Source organism: Parambassis ranga, chromosome 21 (assembly GCF_900634625.1).
Source record: "Parambassis ranga chromosome 21, fParRan2.1, whole genome shotgun sequence".
Lineage (NCBI taxonomy): Eukaryota > Metazoa > Chordata > Actinopteri > Ambassidae > Parambassis > Parambassis ranga.
Window position 1 is genome coordinate 18,985,638 of NC_041041.1, and position 20,462 is coordinate 19,006,099.

At 40.9% G+C, this 20,462-nt stretch overlaps 3 protein-coding genes across 5 annotated transcripts in view; all 3 read left to right on the plus strand.

Annotated features, from left to right (window-relative positions):
- The first annotated feature begins 1,965 nt into the window (after positions 1–1,965).
- LOC114426821 (zinc-binding protein A33-like) lies at positions 1,966–3,634 on the plus strand. Its single transcript, XM_028394466.1, has one exon. The coding sequence runs from the start codon at positions 1,966–1,968 to the stop codon at positions 3,349–3,351; it is 1,386 nt and encodes a 461-aa protein (XP_028250267.1). The 3' UTR covers positions 3,352–3,634.
- A 227-nt stretch (positions 3,635–3,861) lies between these two features.
- On the plus strand, positions 3,862–6,239 carry tmem177 (transmembrane protein 177). 2 transcript variants are annotated; one of them, XM_028394467.1, is made up of 3 exons: positions 3,862–3,938; positions 4,881–5,133; positions 5,297–6,239. In XM_028394467.1, the coding sequence occupies exons 2-3, from the start codon at positions 4,933–4,935 to the stop codon at positions 6,026–6,028; spliced, it is 933 nt and encodes a 310-aa protein (XP_028250268.1). In that variant the 5' UTR covers positions 3,862–3,938; positions 4,881–4,932; the 3' UTR covers positions 6,029–6,239. The 2 variants fall into 2 exon arrangements, with proteins under 2 accessions (XP_028250268.1, XP_028250269.1); XM_028394468.1 differs by lacking the exon at positions 3,862–3,938 and adding an exon at positions 4,526–4,776.
- Positions 6,240–8,994: 2,755 nt separating this feature from the next.
- Positions 8,995–20,462, plus strand: part of ptpn4a (protein tyrosine phosphatase non-receptor type 4a) — a 49,379-nt gene continuing 37,911 nt past the window's right edge. For both annotated transcript variants that reach the window (XM_028394353.1, XM_028394355.1), the window contains exon 1: positions 8,995–9,503. The gene's annotated coding sequence lies outside the window, so the exon portion shown is untranslated. The remainder of the gene's footprint in view (positions 9,504–20,462) is intronic.

Here is a 20,462-nt window from a genome sequence, read left to right on the forward strand (position 1 = left end):
AGTATGCACACAGCTTTCACTTCCTTCTTTAAACCACACATACATATGGAGGACCAAAAAAAAAAGATTAAAAAGATTAAGAAAACCTTTATTTGTCCCACAATGGGGAATATTGCATAATAAATTATAAATAATGCAAAAAAATTGCATCATAACTAAAAGCAAATTTGAAAGCAGTATTTTAAATGCTTAAATGTTTTGATATATTAATAACATATTTGTTTGCTTGTTCACTCACTCACAGTCAACGATGAACTGTAAAGGACGATGAACATAGATTTTTTTGAAGAAAGATGGACAGTGCTGCATTGTTATGGAGTTTAGAGGAAAAGTCATGTGCTTGATTGCAATGAAAGGGTTGGCGCCCTGGAGGAATAGTGCTATGACTCCATTATATCAGAGTGGGATGTGTCCCCCCCACATATGAGAATAACCTCACCGCTGAAATCCACTCAAGGCCAGGTTAGCTCCTGTTAGCCTGCTAGCGCCAGCCTCGCCGCGCCAGTGCACAGCCACCTGCTCCTATTCTTATCAGCAAGAATAAAATAAATGTAACCGTCAGGACACAGTGGAGCATTAATAAACAGGGAAACACTGATGTAGCAGATGAGGCAGGGCATAAACACTATCTACAAGGTTTGTTGTGGATTAAGTAGTTTTATAAACAAGTAAAAACAAAGACATGCATTTTTTTTGTAAGTTAGTATTTTCAGTGTTTCAGTATTATCTGCATTAAGCAGAGTTTTGTTCATGGTCCAACAACTTTTTGAAACTCAGATGATGAGAAGACCACTGTGTTCAATCAAAATATGCTGATGTTATTTCATTGATGATATTTTAAGCTCACTTATATTGGTTGTTAATTGAAAAGTAAAGCACGGTCTATCTCCATCTCTCTGCTCCATATTTGAGGTTGGTGAGAGTGAGTCAGAGGCAGGGCCATCATGTACTGAGGCAGGGCCAGTGGAGGAAGTTCTACTGCTGAGGGGAGTGATGACTGGAAAACTCTATCAGGTGGACATGAGGGAGATTTGCCAGTTTTTTGTCTCTGTAAATGAGAGAAGGCCTCAAATATGGAGGCTTTGTATCATCTGTTAGTGCAGTGCCACCAGTATGTTTGACAACACTGTTGTTTCACTTGGAATTTGTTTCTGTTTGTTACCGTGTTTTAAAATCAATGAGTGTTTATTGAATCTGTCTCTGAAATAGTCATTAAGTGTTTACTTCTGTAGGTAAAGTAGGTGTTTAACAACCTGTTAAAATCTGCAGGAAATCGCATTTACTTCATATTTCTTGTTCTTCACCCTCTTTCTTCTTCTTTCTTATTCTTCCGTACGTTTTTTGGCGCAGCTTATCTTCAGCATACATTGACCGATTTCAGCCATTCAGCTATCAAAATGTTCATCTCACAGAGGACATTCCGGGTCAACGTCAAGTTTGTTTTCCAAAAATTATAGTTTTTCAAATATTAAGCAATTTCTGTGTCACCTGCCAAATGTATCTCCTCCTACAAATTTCATGCTACAGACTCCATTTTAGTCTTAAAACACTCATTGGCTGCTGCTCTATCAAACTTCAGAATTTCCAGATCGTTTCCGCACGCCAGGCTCTCAAAGTGGGAGTGGGCCTGCTGTTACCATGGTGACAGGCTGACACACAGAAGCATACAAAGCTCTGAACTGCTCTGATTCTCCAGCAATTCAGAGCATCAATCCTTCACATCAGCATTCAAAGCAATGCTTGCAGCAATCAAACTGGCATTTTCTTCAGGAAATTTCTTTTTTTTCTAGTACTGGCACAATTTCAACAGGTTGACAATACCAGGTGTTTAATGAAGGATGTGAAATCCTCGGAGCAGAAGAGGGCGCTAGTGTGCCAGTACACGGAACTGCCGCTACAATTAACCAGAAGAAGTTAAAGTAGACTACAAATAGAAGGTGAAACTTAAAAATCACCACTTTCATCATGGCCTGTATGTGGTCACCTTCCGCCGAAGATCTCACCTGCGCTATCTGTAAGGGGGTCTTCAGAGACCCCGTCCTGCTTCAGTGCGGACATAACTTCTGTGAGGCCTGCGTGCTGCAGTGGTGGGGAGTTAAACGCAAGCGCGAATGTCCCTGTTGTAAATCGGTGTGTACGCGTCGTGTGCTGCCTCGGAACCTGGTGCTGAAAAACTTCTGTGACACATTTTCACTTGAAGTGGATTCGGGCATCGTTTGTGGCCGACATTACGAGAAATTCAAACTCTTCTGCTTAGACGATAACACGCCTGTTTGCGTGGTCTGCAAAGAGTCGGCGCAGCACAGAGACCACAGGTTCGTGCCCGTGGATGAAGCTGCAGACATTCACAGGCGTAGTTTTTCGGTTCACCTGGAACCTTTACGGAAGAAGCTGAACCTCTGCAAAGACGTTAAAGGTAAATATGAGAAGGCGGATAGTGACATTGAAAGTCAAGCTCAGGACACAGAGGAGAAGATACGAGGGGAGTTCCGGGTCCTTCGGGACTTTCTGTTGACGGAGGAAAACACCAGGATTGCAGCACTTAGAGAAGAGGAGGCGTTTATTAGAAACGCGATGAAGAACAAAATTGCAGATCTGACGAGCAAGATAAACACACTGGAAAGTACCATCGATACCATAGAGGCATCACTGAAAGAGGCAGACTCCTCTTTACTGCTAAAGTGTAATGCTATAAATAATGATGTTAGGCGCCCCCTGCCGGATCCAGAGGCAGCCACAGGGCCCCTTATCAATGTCGCCAAACACCTTGGAAACATGAGCTTTAAAGTCTGGCACAAGATGCAGAGCATAGTGTCGCACACACCAGTGATCCTTAACCCCAACACTGCCCATCGGCAGCTCCACCTGTCTGATGGGTTGACCTCTGTGAAATGCGGACCAGAACAGCCTCTTGCTGAAACTCCTGAGAGGATGGAGCATCACCGCTCTGTCCTGGGCCTGGAGGGCTTCACTTCAGGGAGTCACAGCTGGAGTGTGGAAGTAGGGGACAACCCAGTGTGGTCCCTGGGTGTGATAGCACAGGATGCTCAGAAGATGAAAGACGTGGCGTCCGGGTTGTGGATGGTAAGGTTCTGCCACGGTAAATTCACAGCTTTCTCCCCGACGTGTCAAGTCTCCATCCTCCCCCTGAAGGCCAGGCCAAAGACAGTCAGAGTGCATCTGGATTGGTACAGGGGCAGGCTGTCTTTCTATGACTCAGATGCAAACACGGTCATACACACCTTCACACACACGTTCATCGACAAACTTTTTCCATACATCAACACTTGGAATGAAAGTATCCCCCTGAAGATTCTGCCCATGAAATACTCAATAACTGTAACAGAGTAGATCAATGGTTTACCATGGAGTTCAAAAAGCAAATGGTACTGAACAATTGATGCTTTCATTTATTAATATCTCACTTTTGTTGATTGATTCATGTTTTTTTTGTCATGAATCAACATGTTTTTGTTGGATATATTCTGCAGCAGCATTTCCATTTGTTTGAACCATGGTTGCCTTACTTTTGCACTTTGTAATCATCTACTGCATACTGGCTACTCTACAAAATCTCTGCATGGTTATCTGCTTACATACATTTATACAACAGAGGAAACATGTTTTTGAGTTCTGTTTTTCCCCTCTCTTAATTATTGGATAATAAAAAAAAAAGTCAGATGTTCTTCAAAGATCCTTTATGGTGAGCTTTCCCTGTTAATAAGAATAAGAATTATCCGTTTTTGTGTCTAAAAAGTGCTGTGAATTCGTATAATTAGCACTTTAATGGATGAAAAACACGCCAAAGGTGTAAAAGCATCTACTGCCGTAAAAACTGTCGTAAAAACCAACGACGGCAACTGAATCTTTTTGCGGACTTGATCATCTGTCATCATGTAACCGCAGTGTAGTTGTCCTTGTAAAGATGTGGAGAACACGTGAGTGTTTGCTGACATTGGTTGATTGAACAAAATAAAAGCGTTTGTTTGCCATGTTGTACTTGTATTTAGTGAGATACATCGGTTTCGTTTGCGAGGCTTTTTCCGCATTTGTTAGCTAAGCTTAAGGCTGCAGTGCAAAGTAGCTAGGTTTAATAACAGCTAAACATTAGCACGCTTAGTGTAACACCTTGTGATGTTCTGTTACAGTTAAAAAACACGTTTGTGCTTTTACAATAAATATTTGCGTTAAATGACACCAGTCTGTGCTGTTACTCATTTGTTTAGAAATGCATCACTACTTTCTGTTTCCTCTAACAACTCAGGTTTCTCATTTTTTACCTGAAATAAACATTTTACAGAAACACATGAACGCGATAAATACTTCGCTAATGCTAGAAATGTGTTAACAAATGTGAACGACACCGCGGTATATTACTGTGGGGCTTGAAAGTTTGTGGACTCTTCAGAATTTTCAATATTTCTGCATAATTATGACCCAAAACATCTACACATTCTCACACAATAAGTGTAGAGTCACTAAAATAATAAATTTCGATATCTATATATTCAACTTAATAAATGTGTATTCATGACATGTTTTTTTATCCACATCTGTAAGGCTGTTGCAAAGGCTTGCACGCATTTATGTTTTGATAGTATGAACTAAAGGATACACACATTTCAATTTGAATATGTATAAATAATTATTTAGTTTTGTGACGAATCATGATCCAAAATTCTTCAGTTCCTGGAAGCTGTGCTGGTCTTGATCCCAAGCTACTACGTAAAGAAGGTTTTACAACTTCAAGACTTCAATAATTCAAGAATGTGCCAGGTTGATAGAGTAGTAGCAATTTTAGCAATTTTAAAAACACATTGAAGTACAGTTGGCAGATTTTGTCTAGATGTTAATAAACATCAACTTTGTCTCCTTGATAGATGTCACCTGCTGAACCTTGCTGACACAAAATAAGTCAAGACAGAAAACAACATGGCGTCTCGTTTCCTCAAGTACTCTGTCCTTCTTCAGAAGTACCGGACTCCGCTGCTCATTGCAAGCTGTGGTGGGGTCTTCACAGCTAAGATTTTCTACCATGTTTTCCCTGACTTGATCTACCGTCAGCTCTATCAGGCTTGGCACAAAGGAGAGCCAGACACACTGTCTGAAAAGCTGGAGAATCTTTTTCAGCAGGTGTTGTATGCATATTTAACGTTTTTAGTAGGTTATGTAAGAAAAATAGTTAAATATTAAGACTTCTTGATAGAATCAAATGCTGCACACAAACAAAGCACATACCCCACTGCTTTGTGGAGGAAAAATGATCACAAATAAATCTTAGTTTTGTCTTTTTAAGGTGTTAAAGGACTATGGCATCAGCTCAACCAAGAACTTCTCTGCTTTTGCCTCTTTTGGGTTCCATCCTGTTGGTGCTGGTGTCCCATGGCTTCCTGCAGGGGCCCAGGTTGGCATCCCGGCTAACTTTAACAGCACTGCCGATGACCCAAGTGGAATTACAAACCGTCACATTTTCATCAATGGAAAAACAGTGGACTGGAGCAGTGAAGCTGGTTCCGCTCTAAAGATGGCCCTGGTGTTTTCCCCCGAGGCACAGAAGTTTGCCATGGCACGAGAGGTGGCCCGCCTGCAGTCTGGAGGACCTGTTATGAGTGCTGCTGTTGCCCCATTCTGCCTGGGTGGGGTTTGGGTGTACAGCGTGATGCTAAAGCAAGTGTTTGGGCTACATGCTGGACCTGTGCTGTTTCGTGGATTTGCGAACGCCGTGGCACTGGGCATTGGTGCTGTTTCCTACTTCCTCACGTCAGATGCTCTCAACCAGTGGATTGACTATAGTTCAGACCGACGTGCAGCTGGAGTGTCCCATGATTATGCCAAAGGAGGGGTAGAGTTTTATGACAAAATCCTGTCTAGAAACAAGACACTGCGCTCACTGATGGGGCAAAAGGGAGAGGAGATGTATGCTCCCAGTGGAAACTTGTTCCCTGCTCACATCCTACGGCTGAAACACACACCCTACACATCCAGGAGGGATGGGCTCCTGGCTCTTCTGAAAGAGGAAAAGGCATGAAGGTTGTTCTTTTCTAAATGGTCCCTGAGATGTTTTGAAAAAGCCTAGCTAAAGAAATGTGCTTATTGCCATGTTTTGTCATCACAAGCTTGATGTTATTTGTGTTAAGTGTACAAAAGGTATAGGGGGAGAATGTGAGTGTCAACTGTACTTGATATGGAGGAGGGGAATTCTGGACCCAGTCGACAAATAAACAATTTTGATGACTGAGTATGTGGTGAAGTATATGTTGTATAAGCAGGGAGGATCGATTATTTAAAACAAGATTATTTTCTGTGATTGTTTTCAGCCATGCATATGGCTGGACTGACCGTGTCGGACAATCATTTTAAGGCAGCTTTGCACAAGCATAACTGAAATACAAATATTTTTTGTGTTGTGATAAATCACAGGTGCACATGTGTGGTCAAAGGTGCCATCTGCTGGACAAATGTATAAACATGAAACAGCAAGAAGGTCTGGAACCTAGTATAGACAGTATAGTACGGCAGTATATAATTCTGCTGAGTAGTAGGCAATTGGGTCTCTGCAGGAGCAGGATGTGATCGAGTGTGGTGTTGCCTGGGTAAAAGACATGTCAACTTTTCAATTTTCATTAAAAATGATCTCATCCTAGATTACCCATAAACGTTCACCTCACCAGCTCAGTCAATAAATCCTTATTGTGTCTTGTGTGTTTGAACCAGATTTTGGCAGGTGGTTAGTGCAGATTTGCCACCATGCTGGGTACAGTAATTACTGGAACAACATATAAAGACACTGATCTCAAATATGGGCAGCATGCTCTGTGGAAGATCCTGAATGTTGGCCATGTTGTTTTTTATTAACTGATCTGATCTCAGTAATGGACATGAAAGCACTACAGCACAGGATCATCCAACACCCAATTATCAGCCTTATTAAAAGTTCACATGCTCCTTTGTAGCCACCTGCAAAGAAATTGAGACACACTCATCCTGAGCTGTATTACCACTTATTTTATAACAAAAAGAAAGAATGTATCCGATTAATATGGAACCCTGTCATGTCTGTCTGCACAAAGTAGACATGTAGCACCCACAGTCACCAGCTGTGCTCATTTATTTCTCACAGGTCAGAAAAGAAACGACCCTCTAAAGAGAGTGACACTCTGAGGACTGATCATTTGCATGACCCTGTCTAAACTGTTAACTGATAATAATCTTAATATGCAGCGCTTGGTGACTCAGAGCCCATCATATAGCATTCCCTTAGGTCATTTCTTCTGCTTATTACCAAGGCTGAGATGGTGTTTTAATTACATTTGAAATCTTGTACCCTGTGGACTGAACTAAATATAGACGCCTGTAACTAATAGCGTTTCTGATACATACACAGACATACCGTCGTCCTTTGTCAGACCAGGCTGTGAAGACATGAAGCTGAAAGAGCTGTATAGAAGGAGTATAGGAGGAAAGCTCGGGTGCATTGTCCTCTGACAGTGTGCACTGTCCGTACATTAGTTCCTTTGAGCAGGATGCTGGATTTGTTCCAGCTCCACAGTCTTACAGCAGATTTTGGGTTTTGACATGCTAGATTCTTCATTAGGAAATAATCCAAATGCACAAATTAGATATTTCTGTTGTTCCAAAAATAATCAGGTCACATTATGCTGGAAAGGTTTATTATTTATTTATTTATTTTCGGTGTACTCACATCATTTACCTCGACCACAAAGCGGCTTTTGGAATATGCATATCAACACACACTGGGCTTATTGTGTTCTTCTCACCACTTCGCTTCATCAGCTTACTTCATTGTATGCTTGACTGAGTTATCTGCACAACGGCCCATTGTTCGTTGCACTGCAGCGTGTTTCTTTTTTGAGCCACTAGAGGTCAGTACAGCCCACATTACCAGTCTTAAAAAGCTCTTTGTTTTTACAATGTTCATCAATGACAGATTTTTAGATATATTATATTATATATATTATAATATATAACAAACACATAAATACAAACACATAAATACATACATACATCTATTTAAAAATTGAGCATATAGTATAGTACATATATTAGTAATTCATTCTCAGACCCTGACTTGGATCAAAACTTTTTCAAATGCATTTTAAATTTATATTGCGAATAAATAATAATATCTGTGCTTGGGTGAATGTGTACGTTTGCATCCATTTTGAATGAATTTTCACTAATAATGCATCTGGAAATGCATTTTAATCAAATATAAAATAAATATAATTTCTAGTGTTTTGTTTAATAACCGTGCAATTTATATAAAAACTAATGTTATATGAGTATGTTTAATTACATGCAAATACATATGCAATCCCCATATCCCTCTGCACTGCTCACATACATTTTGCAGAGGACTTTAAAAACCTTATGTTAATATACAGTTTTCCAGCTCTTGATATCATTCATTAAATGGCCACAGGATGTCTTATAAATTATTTTATTTATATTTTATTTATTATTTCAGTAGTAGTGCAATTATTTAAACTGTTAAAAATATCCCCAAGTGGCCATAAAATCATCTCCCAGTGTAAACCCCTGCGGACTAATGCTGGGGTTTATGGAAGAAAGTGTGCTCCTGACCAGGTTATGTTCACAGACTAAGTTACCATAGTAACAGACTCCGAGGATGAGTCACCGTGCTTTCTGATGTGGGCTTTAGTTAGCCCCTCTCCCCCTCAGGGTTAAGTTACCTCAACAGAAATAAAAACCAAACTTTTCCTCATTAGGCTGAGCATTCAAAGCTTCTACAAACCTGCGCTGGTATGTCTCACTCTCAGAGTGATACCAAATACCACGTTGGGATCTCTCCGCTGCTGCTATACTCTACAAGCCACGGCCAATTTTGCAGCAGCGGTTCTACCGGGGTCCGCTCAAAAACAAACACCGCGCCTCCCGCCTGGTGGCCCCGCCCCTGTGCGTTCGCCTTGCGCCATTACGTCGCTTTACAGCTCGCTGCTGTGCTGCAAGGCAGACAGGCAGCAGCTGCAGACACCAGGGTAATGCTGACAACAACGGACAGGCTCACGCTGGAAAAGTCAGAATCGCAGCCTTTGCATATTCCGTGAATATATGTTCAAGGTTTTTCCCCCGCCTAACCCTTTTGCTGATCACGTTATTCCTTATTTTTACGCATGCGTCGGATTATATTTCTTATTCTCTCGACCTGAAATGACTGCTAGTCGACTCGTCTAGCCAATGGTTACTGCGGGGGCTCCTGTCTTGTGGATTATCCGTCGTCGCCGAGTCAGTCGCATGGTCGAGCCCGGAGGAGGCCCCGCTTTGCTGGATGGATGTGTGTGAAGCAGCGCCGAAGTCCGAGTACTGATGAAGACGGTGATAATGATGATGCTCGGGTTTCATCGACAGTGGGTGAACTGATCTTGGATGTTCGGGCATTATCGCCCCTACACAAACCATTTCCTCATACAGCAAAATATATATTCCTTAAAAACTGGACGCCCCTGGAGCAGTTTATGACGGTAAGAAAGACACTCATTCAGAGGCCACCAGTTTTTTTACACAGCCAGCTGATGGTAGCTAGCTAGCTTAGCGCTGTCACTTTTATCCAAGTTGCTCCCCGCACATCTAAAATGGCCAATATTGCGAAATAACACTGGAATAATCCTGTTCAAAGGGACATGTTTTGTGTGTATTTGAGTGGGGGGATAAAAAACAGAAAGTCCGATTTTTACATTTCATTCCATAACCTTAACAGCCAGTGGTTGTGTAGCTTGCTTGTTAGCTAGCTGTGTTTTAGCCCATTCAATATCTCGCAGCTTACTTTATGTAGCTGCAAAACAGGAGCTAATCCTGTGTGCGCAGTATTAGTATGCATTTAAAGCCTTATTAAATCCATAAAACTTTGCTTCTGCTACATTAATCCCACGTTTATATTTGAGTGGAATAGGGTCGTTAGAGGCTCATTCATTGGACAGTGCACAATAAGCCCTTTAATGACAGGGTCCAGTTAGCGTTCAGTGGATGCGGTGCAGCGTCAGGAATATTATGGCTTTAAACATGGCATGCGTTTATCATGTGATAGCCATTTATCGGTGATTATTGTGACATTCGAGCGTTGTTTGATCAAAGCAAATCTTAAAGCGTAGCATGGAAGCTAAATGGCTGCAGAGGCAGAGCTGGATGTGTGCTTCAGTCATTCATTGCTGAATAATTGGCGAAGCAGCGCTTGTTATATCTGCTATATCTGCTGTTTAATGTCACATTCTAGAAATGTCACAGCAGAGGGCCTAACGTGCACAAGCTGCTTGTTGACACATTGTTGTGCATTAATAATATTTATTGTTTTTTTTATGCGTTTATGTGAATGAACCGGTCTGCGCGGACTGTGTCGCTGTTAATTGTCTGGTGTTAAGTAATGGATGTGAGCGTTTGCTGTGATGAGGCGTCCTTCTCTTTTTTTTCGATGACGTAATCCTCCACCATCCGTGCCACATCTTTTGGGTCGCAGTCGGTTCCTCTGCTGCCTGCCGCTTGCCGGTCTGCTGCCGCTGCTGAGATCATATGGACCCTGCTCTGTCCTGTTTGTCTAACCCCTGCGTCTCCCTGCTCTTGCTCTCTAGTCGTTTTTCCCTAACTGTACTGCATGCCATGTCACTATTGGCTTTGAATGGGATCTCAGTTCAGGGCAGGAAGCCTAAGGATTCAGTTGCTGGGTTCATTGCTCTCCAAAACAAAGCAACAGAGTGAGGCTGGGGGGTTCCAAGGGGTCCCTGAAGGGAACAACAGAAACACCCCATAGCCCTAAATAGAGGCATTAAATCAGGTTTTTTATTACAGAATAAATGGCTTTAATGCAATATTTTGTTGTTTATGGTGTATTTGATTCAAACTTTGTTAGCTGACCTTCTACCTATAGTGATGCTGCTAATAAATAGCAAAGAGACTATAAATACTGTTAAGACCTGCAACACACAAAAAAAAAATCAAGCAAGGTTACAATTTACGTTCTGAGTTGTTACCGTAATCAGATCTGTGTGTGGTGCAGCGTGCTGTCTTCTGTAATGGAATCTTAAAATCATTGTCATCTCACAATCATTTTCTTTTTCTTTGCTGGATACAGAGAGTGTGTCTACTTTTACAGAGCAAAAAAGATTGCATTGCAGAAGATGCGATTGTGAGAACTGGTAGAAATATATGTATTTTTTTTACCTTGTTGTTGCTGAATAGAGTCATTTAAAGAACTTAATAGTTGGGCAGTCTAGAAATGTATTTTATCTAACATTTGTGATTGGTCTTGACCTGAATACATGTGGGAATCCCTGCACTTGTTGTTGGAGCTGAACTACTTATCTTGCGAATTAGGCCCGTCATGCTTCACATTTTTTATTTAGGACACCCATTTCCTGACTGTTGGTTGCCACCATATAATGTGTTAAGCTCTTGATAGCAAGGATTATTTTTGCTAGGGATTGGTTTGAAAAGTACTTGTCACAGGCTTGTTTTACAATATTGAGTCTTGTAAATAACTTGCTATCAAATTCAAGTAGCAAGTTGTTGCAATTATAATGCATCTTTGCAATATTGCTATAAAATGCCTGAAAAACAAATTGCTGTGGCACTGTTGGCACCTAAACATGGCTAAATAAGGCAAAGTTTGTTTTCATGAAATAAATGCACTTTAAATTTATAAATGGTGCACCAAGTAGAATCCTAGTTTGAGCTAGGCCCCTCTTTTAAGCCCAAAGAAGTCCTGATTTTTAGGAGTGATGGACGGACTCAGCTGGTGAAGATTAAATTGCCCGTGGCAACAGCCCTGCTCCACTCTTGCAGTGCACCTGAACCTGCCATCACTATGGTATGCGAAAGCATGCATGTGTATGTGATAATAGACACCAAAAAGTGGAAGGAGAAGGGACACAGGTGTGGCAAGGGTAATTGGGATAAACTGCACCTGCTTAGCAGAGGGCAGGGGGATCTCATGGGGCTAAGTTTGGAGTCAGGTAGCATCATTGGATCCCGAGACACCATGGATATGATGCAAAGGCATAATGTAATTCATCCTTACATGTACTAACAATCACACTCAGACTTGTGTTGGTTGGTAGTAGTGGCTAAAAATGGCAAACCTTGCATTGCTGTAATACACAAAGTATGAGCTGTACAAATGTAAACTCTTTGGCATTCTGAGATCTTTGTTGCAAATTTAGCATTGTGCCGTTGTTGTAGTTGGATCTCCACAGTCTTGACTCGTGACCGTAGACAAGATGAATTAGGATGACAACCTCCTGGTTAAACATCATAAACTGGCCCACATAGCAGACTGGTCAAAGGTCAGCCATTGTTCTTGCCAGTTTGAAAGGCTGAGATGTGCATACACTTCCCTAGGAGCACTGCACGTTAGGGAATGTATATTACATTGTGTGTTTAAAGACCCTCTGCTAGTCGAGTTGTGTGCAACTTTGACATACCTTTGCACCGACCTTTGAGGCGTTTAAGGACGTTAGTCTGGGTTTATATGTTGATTGTGAGGATGTGAGCTTTAGCTACTCTCTGACTTTCCAACATTTTTGCATGCTTGTGTGCCTTTATGTTAATTTTTCTCCCCTTCTCTCTCCCTTTATCTGCTAGATTATTTTTTGTTAGTCCCAACATCAGAAAGGCACACCCTGACAGCTTAGTATGGGTGTTAATTCACAGTTATGGTAAGAAAGCTATGGCTATGTGCTGCAGAAGAGATATACATTATCAGGCTTTATGGCATTGGTAGGGTTGGAATCATTGCCAGAAATGCTATGAAGGAGCCCAACTTTAACCCATGTCAGGTTTGAATAACTCTGTGTGACTGCCAAGTGGATTTTTAAACCTCATACCCAAATTAATAACTTAGTTTTTAAGACCCATACTAAATAAGTGGTTCTTACCTCCTCTTTATTTAACCAAGGCCAACTTCCTGAACCTATGCTGACTGCCCTGTCAAAGAACGTCTTGTTCAGGTTTCACCAAGAGGACCAGCTGCCTGTCAATTCCTTTATAACCCTTCGGAAAGCTTGCAGTTAAAGAAGTCTACAGTGGCTGCACACCATCCCGACAGATGCCAAATGGCTTGTGATATTGTCCCAACTTATTATTTTTTATTTTAATGTTGTGTATCTTCCACGTAGCAATTACATGAAGGGTAATTGCTGGTAGTGTCCTCTACACCATCACCATCATTCTTCTGCTCAAGCTCAAGCTGCAGTTTTTTTTTGATTCTGTCTGACTGGCAGTCCTTAAATGAACCAGCCAAACAGCCATCCATTCACACAAATATCTAGCCAGATAGCGCCCAGAAAGGCAGCTAGTTAGTGGTCTGTTGCTGGGGCGGATATGGCACGACTCTTTAGCGAAAATCCTCTCCCAGGCTCCAAACACAGCTGTGTTTATTTGGTGCAAGATACCACAGCTACAGAATGCCAGGATGAAGGTGCCTTGACAGATCTAGACTTCCAAAATGGATAGCAAGCAGTGACATATTGATATGAGAATTACTATCAAAATGTCAGACTTGAAGCATTTCATCTCAGTATTGTTCAAAACTGGGGAGGATACTCAAAGAAGTTTTTTAATTTAAAGGCCAGATCAAAAATAAATATTGCCTGCCTTGTACTCTGTGTGCAGATGGATTCAGTTCATGTAAGTATGATTAATTTAGGAATAAGCAATACTGTAATTGTAGTTATCATCATATAAATTATATTACTGATCACTAATAAATTGATTTATGTGTATGGACTGTGTCTCTGAAAACTGACTTGTTTTCTTATAGTCATTTTTTTGATCATATTCTAGATTTTAGATGCGCTGTTGTCAGATCCGGGTAACCTCTTCTGTCCCCTCCCCACTCTCAGTGGGTCCACTGTTGGCATATCTGGATCATGCATAACTAATCAGATGAAACTGCAAATTATGGTAATGGTGTTCTCAGTTAGTGGGCAGTCATAATGCTTTGATAAGCTAAAACAGCATGTTCTCCAGCCAAAGCAGAGTGATATACAGACCCCCTGCTTCCACACGCACACACACACACACACACACACACACACACACACACACACAATCACAATACCTTGTAGAGCTGCATTGATTGCACCATTACTTAGAGAGAAAATTAATAGGCAGCTATTTTAGTAATTGATTAATCTGCCAGTTTTAATCAAGTATACATAATTTTGGAGAGAATTATGGCTACATGCATTTTTGACACTTACTGTACATGTATCTCAGGTAACAAATGTCAGATTCCATGATTCCATATTTGGCTTAGGGCTTGGCAAAAATATGGCCTAAAAATAAAATCTAAGATTTTTTTCTTTACATGAAACCTCATTTATGATTTTAAACTATTTTCTTTTCTGCTGTCCCAAAAACAACACATCTTGAGATGCTGAAATAATCATAATAATCAAAGAAAACATCAACACAAGTAGACTAACTAACGAGCCAAAGCACCGGCATCATGATTAAAGGACATTATAAAAAAGCAGCGAGACACCTTCAGTCTTCTTCCACATCCAGTCTGAACTCTCAGACGGCATCAGGCTGCTGCCCTCTGTCTCTCGGCCCACAGGATTCAGCCGTATGTCCTGTTTGTTGACATGACCCAAAAATTTGCATGTTGTTTAAAGAACTTGTATTAATTGATTGATCACCCAGCCCTAATTCGGCTCCAAACAAACTTGGACAGTCTTAATTGTTTGTCACTAGCCCCTACTTATTTCTGAAGCCTCATGGGCCAGTGACTGTACCAGCACTTGGTGATATGGGTGGAGAAATACTGGTAGAAGCATTAGTGTTGACCCCACAAACATTTCCCATCAGCCGTTTATCTCTCCAAGCAGAGGCGACTGCCCACTGTTTATCTTCAACACCATTTCCGTAGTGTCTAAATGGCCTTCCTTTCATTATGAATGAAAGAGTAAAATCTTTTTTTTTATATATTTAGTTATATTTACCTGTATACTTGATAACAGTCATGTTTAAAAGTTTGTACCCTTTCAACCTCAGATGAACAACATAACCCTTTCACTGTGCCATTATTTATTTAGTGCAAATAAGGGCAAGGAGAAAAAAAATACATGTGGGCAGTACTAAATACCCACTTCATTCAGTCGCTTGTGATCCACCTTTGGCAGCAACAACTTGAAGTAATTGTTTCCTGTATGAGTGTATCAGTCTCAGACATTATTGTGGAGGAATTATGGCCACTTCTTCACAGCGTTGTTTCAGTTCATTTAGGTTTTTGAGATCTCACTTATGCTCTTAGGGTCCCTCCACAGCATTTCAAGGTTAAGATCTGGATTTTGACCAGGCCATTCTAAAACCTTGATTTTTCTATTTTTCAGCCATGCCGGTGTAGATTTGCTGCTGTGCTTTGGATCATTGTCCTGTTGCATGACCCAGTTTCGACCAAGCTTTAGCTCATGACAGATGGCCTTACATTAGCCTCTAAAATACTGTGGTATACAGAGGAGGTCATGGTTGAATCAGTGTCTGCGAACTGTGCACGTCCTGTGGTTGCAAAACAGGCCCAAATAATCACCCTTCCACCACCATGCTTGACACTGGGTATGAGGTGTATGGGTCTGCTGAAATGCTGCGATTGGTTTTGTGACAGACATGGCCATGAGCACTAAGGTCAACAACTCCACTTTGGTCTCATCTGTCCAAAGGACGTTGTTTCAGAAGTGCTGTGGTTTGTTTAGATGTTCAGTTTTGTGAACCTAATAAGTTGTGCTTTCTGACTGCTACTTGTTCAGTGTTCCTCTAATTGTACTGTCAGGAACATTAACATTTAACATGGTCAGTGAGGCTCGTATGCTAGAAGATGTAGCTCTTTTTTTGTCGGCATCGCACGGTCTGACCTTGGGGTGAATTTGCTGGAACATTCAGTCCTGGGAAGATTGGCAACTGTTTACAACACTGTGTCAAACACTTACTGCTTAAAAGCTTGGTTTGAAATGATGACAGCCCTTTTCTACCCCAGAATTTAAATTATTTTCTTACTTTATGTGGCATAAAAATAAATTTCTAGTCTAACAATTAGTTAGATCTGAGCCGGTCTTTGTGCAACCAGTCAGATTTTTTTTTTGTAGCTATCATGCTGTATCATCACAACAGACCAGCCTGGTTATGAAAGGACAGTCCCTTTTGTTTCCCACTGGGAGCAGTGAGATAAAGGTGGCCAGAACACAGCTCCCATGAGAAGAGAGAACATGCAACGAAAATGTCCTTTGAGGATTTAGGAAAAAAAGGAAGGTTGTCTATAATATTAAATAATTTCTATCTGACTATAATTAATGCATTGGTAAAATTCCTCTCAAAAAGTTCAGATTCATTAAGTAAAATTAAGTTTATGCTCATGCCAGTGTCTGTAGCCATGGTAACACAGCAAGTGGATGTTATAATTCATCATCCTTTATCGGCCTTGTATGTATGTCTCTAGTGTGTTCTGTAGTAGATTAGTATGGTAGCAAGCCAGGAAATAAAGCTAGATTATAGTTTAGTGGCTGTGAGAGAGACGTATAGCAAGCAGCACAGCGGTGGCAATATAAACACATTAATGGACTAACACAGTCATTGATGAGCACTGACAATTAGATGAGTAGACTGTGGTATAAATGGGGTGCACTACAGATGGTGAGGTGGGTAGATGTGGACAGGGGGTCACTGACAAGCATATGGGAGTGGGTAGAGAAGACATGAATCAGTGCTGCATATTTGCTGTCACAGGTAATGAGATAATGCAGCATTTTTACTTAACAACACATATAGCTAAAATAGCAGCGAGTCCCTGTGGTGCTTTGCACCATGGGAAACGACTCGACTAAATAAGTAATCTCAGGGATTAATATGCTTTATTTAAGGAAATATGTCACATTTTATTTAGCAGTATCCTTGCTTGGCAAAGGATACAATTACCTGCTGCAGTTACCAGTGTTCTTCAAATTAAATCAGTTAAGCTGTTCAGGCATGGTCAAGACATCTGTCTGTCTCCTCACCATCTCTAGACACAATGACACTGTTTAAAAAGCCTATATGCATTTTTTTTATGGTTGATAGTGGAACACATTGAAATGAAATTGTTTGGTTTACATTAGGTTATTTTAGCCTGATGTGCTAAATAATTTGATACTTCAGGCAACTATAGCTGCAGTAGTGTTGTAGTATGTTGATGTTTCTGGTTGGTCTAAATACTCTTTGATTAGGTCAGTGTGCTTCCAATATGTGATCTTTAGGAACTATCTTAGCAAAGTGAAAACTTCGCAAAAGTGATATTTATACTTTTTGTGGAAGATGTCAGTTGAATTTAGACACAGGTTTTTGACTCAAACTGTCATAAAAGACTGAACTGGCACTTGCCACTCTAAGGTAAACATGTTGAATCTGACAGAGAGGATTCCACTCCACTGCAACCCCACCCCCTGTCTTTACGCTCCTCAGGTATGTGAGTACTGCTTGCTCCGTACTCCTAACTCAATAGTTATGCTCCGGTGCATGTCTTGGCTTGTCGTTTTCTTTCTCTAGCCTCCATCCCAATCTCCTTTAGACTGCAGTGAAACATACACCTTTGAGCTCATTTGCACATATATGCATCGTTTTCTAAAGGTGTATTGCGATGTGCAAATCAAAGAGTTGTTGCCATGTGCCCATTTTAACCTGCTGCCTGTGCAATCTGAGCTTACTTTGTCTGTGTGCGTGTCAGCTTCAGATTGTCAGGTCTCCCTTTGAAACAGCTGCTTAAAGAGCCTTGAATACCTCCGGAGGTCAGAGGACACAGTTGCTTAAGAACAGTGGGTTAGTGCCAAAAATGGAACATAGCACTCCTTATTCAGCTGTGTGCATCATGAGAATTGTGTTAAATTCATTCATTGTTCTTGATCTAAGGATGAGAATTGATGTTTTGGTTTCATCGTAGACTGTAAGCAGAAAGTCTTACCATGGTTACTGTGTTTCTAAACCGTTAGTTTTAAGCATGCTTTTGTGTGTCACTTGACAGTTATTTCTGGAACATCAACAGTTTACATGGTTAAAACCTTGTTTTATCCACTGCTTGTTGTTTTTGGGGATATGTGGAGGAGGAAGCACAAAGTGAGTCCATATCCAACTCAAACAACGACATAAAGAGCAGCCTAAAAACAGGACATTAGTACTACTGTTTTCATTTCGAACTGTTTCCGATTCCTTCAGGGAAGCCTGTTTTTCATCCATGCGTCTTTCTCTGCTTTCTTTTTAGCTGACCAGCGGATGGTAAATTCTTTCTGTTCATAATTTTATGCTTTGTTTTAGCCTATGGATGTGCTCCAATAGACATAGACATCTGGGCCTCCTCGACCTTTCTCAAAGCAAACTCATAGCCTGAGGATAGCAATGATCCTTTCCTCGAGCTGTTTTTTCACTAAATGAAGAAGCGCTGTGTTTTCTAACCACAGATTGTCATTGTGACTAAAGTGTTACATGCAAAAGAGCTGTTCTCTTGTTTATTTTTTTCCTATTGATTTAATAATTGTGTATTAGGAGAATTAGGTCGCCTACTTTCATGTGCATGCATGCACACACTATTTAAACGGACTCTTATCAGATGTAGGTATCCACTAAATGATCAAAAGACGGGGATATATAAATAATGGTGTGCAAAATCATTGTTTAAGTGTAGTTATTCAAGATGATTTGTAAATATATGAGGCTGCTCAGCACCAATTGATTGGACAGCAACCACAGAAAACCACTTAGTCTGCTCTTTATGTGAGGTTTAGGCTGTCATGAGACGTGAGGTTTTACAGCATTATCATCTCAAACTTGCTAAGTACTTAGATAATAGGGTTTAATTGCAATTTACATTCATTATTATTCAGTTATTATTGCAATAGTCATGTAAAAAAGTTATGTGAAAAAGCCCCCCCCCCACACTCCACCCAAAAAAAGGAATAAAATGCAGTTTGTCTCAGACAATTGCCGATAGCCGATAGATTCATCTTATCCCAACACTAGCCGGAAACCCATCTAATCTTACTGTTGGCTCAGAGTTATCTGTACACTGCTGCAGCTCTGTTCATGTTAGAGACAGTAAAACGAGGCCACAGGGCAGCTATCACCCAAAAGTTTTCTGTGGAGCTGCAGAGTCAGCTTCGTGTGACACATAAAGGTCTTAAGCCTACAGCAGTAAACATTACACATGCAACTCTCTGCAGTTTTACTTTAACCAAAGAATCTCTTGTTTCTCGGGAGGGTGAATGATCTTATTATAAGCTTCTTTGGACAAATACAGCTACCAAATGAATGGAATGTATTGACTGCTCAGTTTAATATTACTGTGCTGTGAGTCCTGTGCAAAAACACACCGGGTCCTTAAAAAGTGATGCTGGAGAGCATTTAAATCTTGGTATAATATATTGAACTCTATCAATCTGTCTGTCTTTCATTTGGTTGTTTTGTTTCACGTTACGTCTGGCTAGTCCCAGCATGTGCTGTGTATGAACGTGTTTTTTCTGCAGGCATTTGTCTAGATTTGTCGGCTGTTTGCAGCAACTCTCAGTAGGAAAAACAAATTGACGTCTGTGTGATTTTGCACTGTCAGGTCCTTTGTGTGTGCAAGCTTATATACAGTATCTGTGTGTGCAACAAGAAACCGGGCAAAATGGACAGCTATACCCTGAGAGAAATCAGCGTATGTGTCAGGGATGAGAATGAGAGGACAGGGAGAACATGAGAACGTACGTGTGTGTGTGTGTGTGTGTGTGTGTGAGAGAGAGAGAGAAACAGGCAGCCTCATTGCTATTTTCTGGGGCAGGCCATCAGGCTGCGAGGCAGCAGGGAGGGATAATAACAGAAGCTGTTACATTCTTGTGGTTTCTCTGATTTCAGCATGAGGCAGGGGGCTGGCTCTGGCTGACTCACGGCTGCTTTGCCTGCTTTCTTTTTCGATCAGCCTCTGTGCCAGCATGGAAGCTGCTAGCAAGAGGACAATACATGACATTTCTTGGACACTTTAATCTAAGACACGTTAATTATGTGCCCATAAATCTGTGCATATTTTACCACCTCTCTTGCCTAAGCAGAATCCTACCAACTGATTAACACTGGCTAAGCCACCAGAGTGAGCAGTGGCAGTAATTTCACTTTATGGTTTGTTTGTTCAGGTTGATTCCCCAGGCCATTTAAAGGCCAATTTCAGCTTGTGCAGCTTAGGACTGGCCATTATTTAGAAATTATTGATCTTTGTGAATGACTGCTCATGTTTCAGTACAATCTAGTGCATTGATTTTTAGAGTTGATAAATTGTTATGAATGTCCAAGAACAACATCTGGTAAAAACAGAACTGTGTTTGCTTGTTTCAAGCCAGCAAGATAAGGAGCAAAGTGATATGAACTTAGAACTGAAACTGGCCAAACTGGTTAAGTGACATCTGGACACTAGAGTCCAGATAATAAAGACCTATACA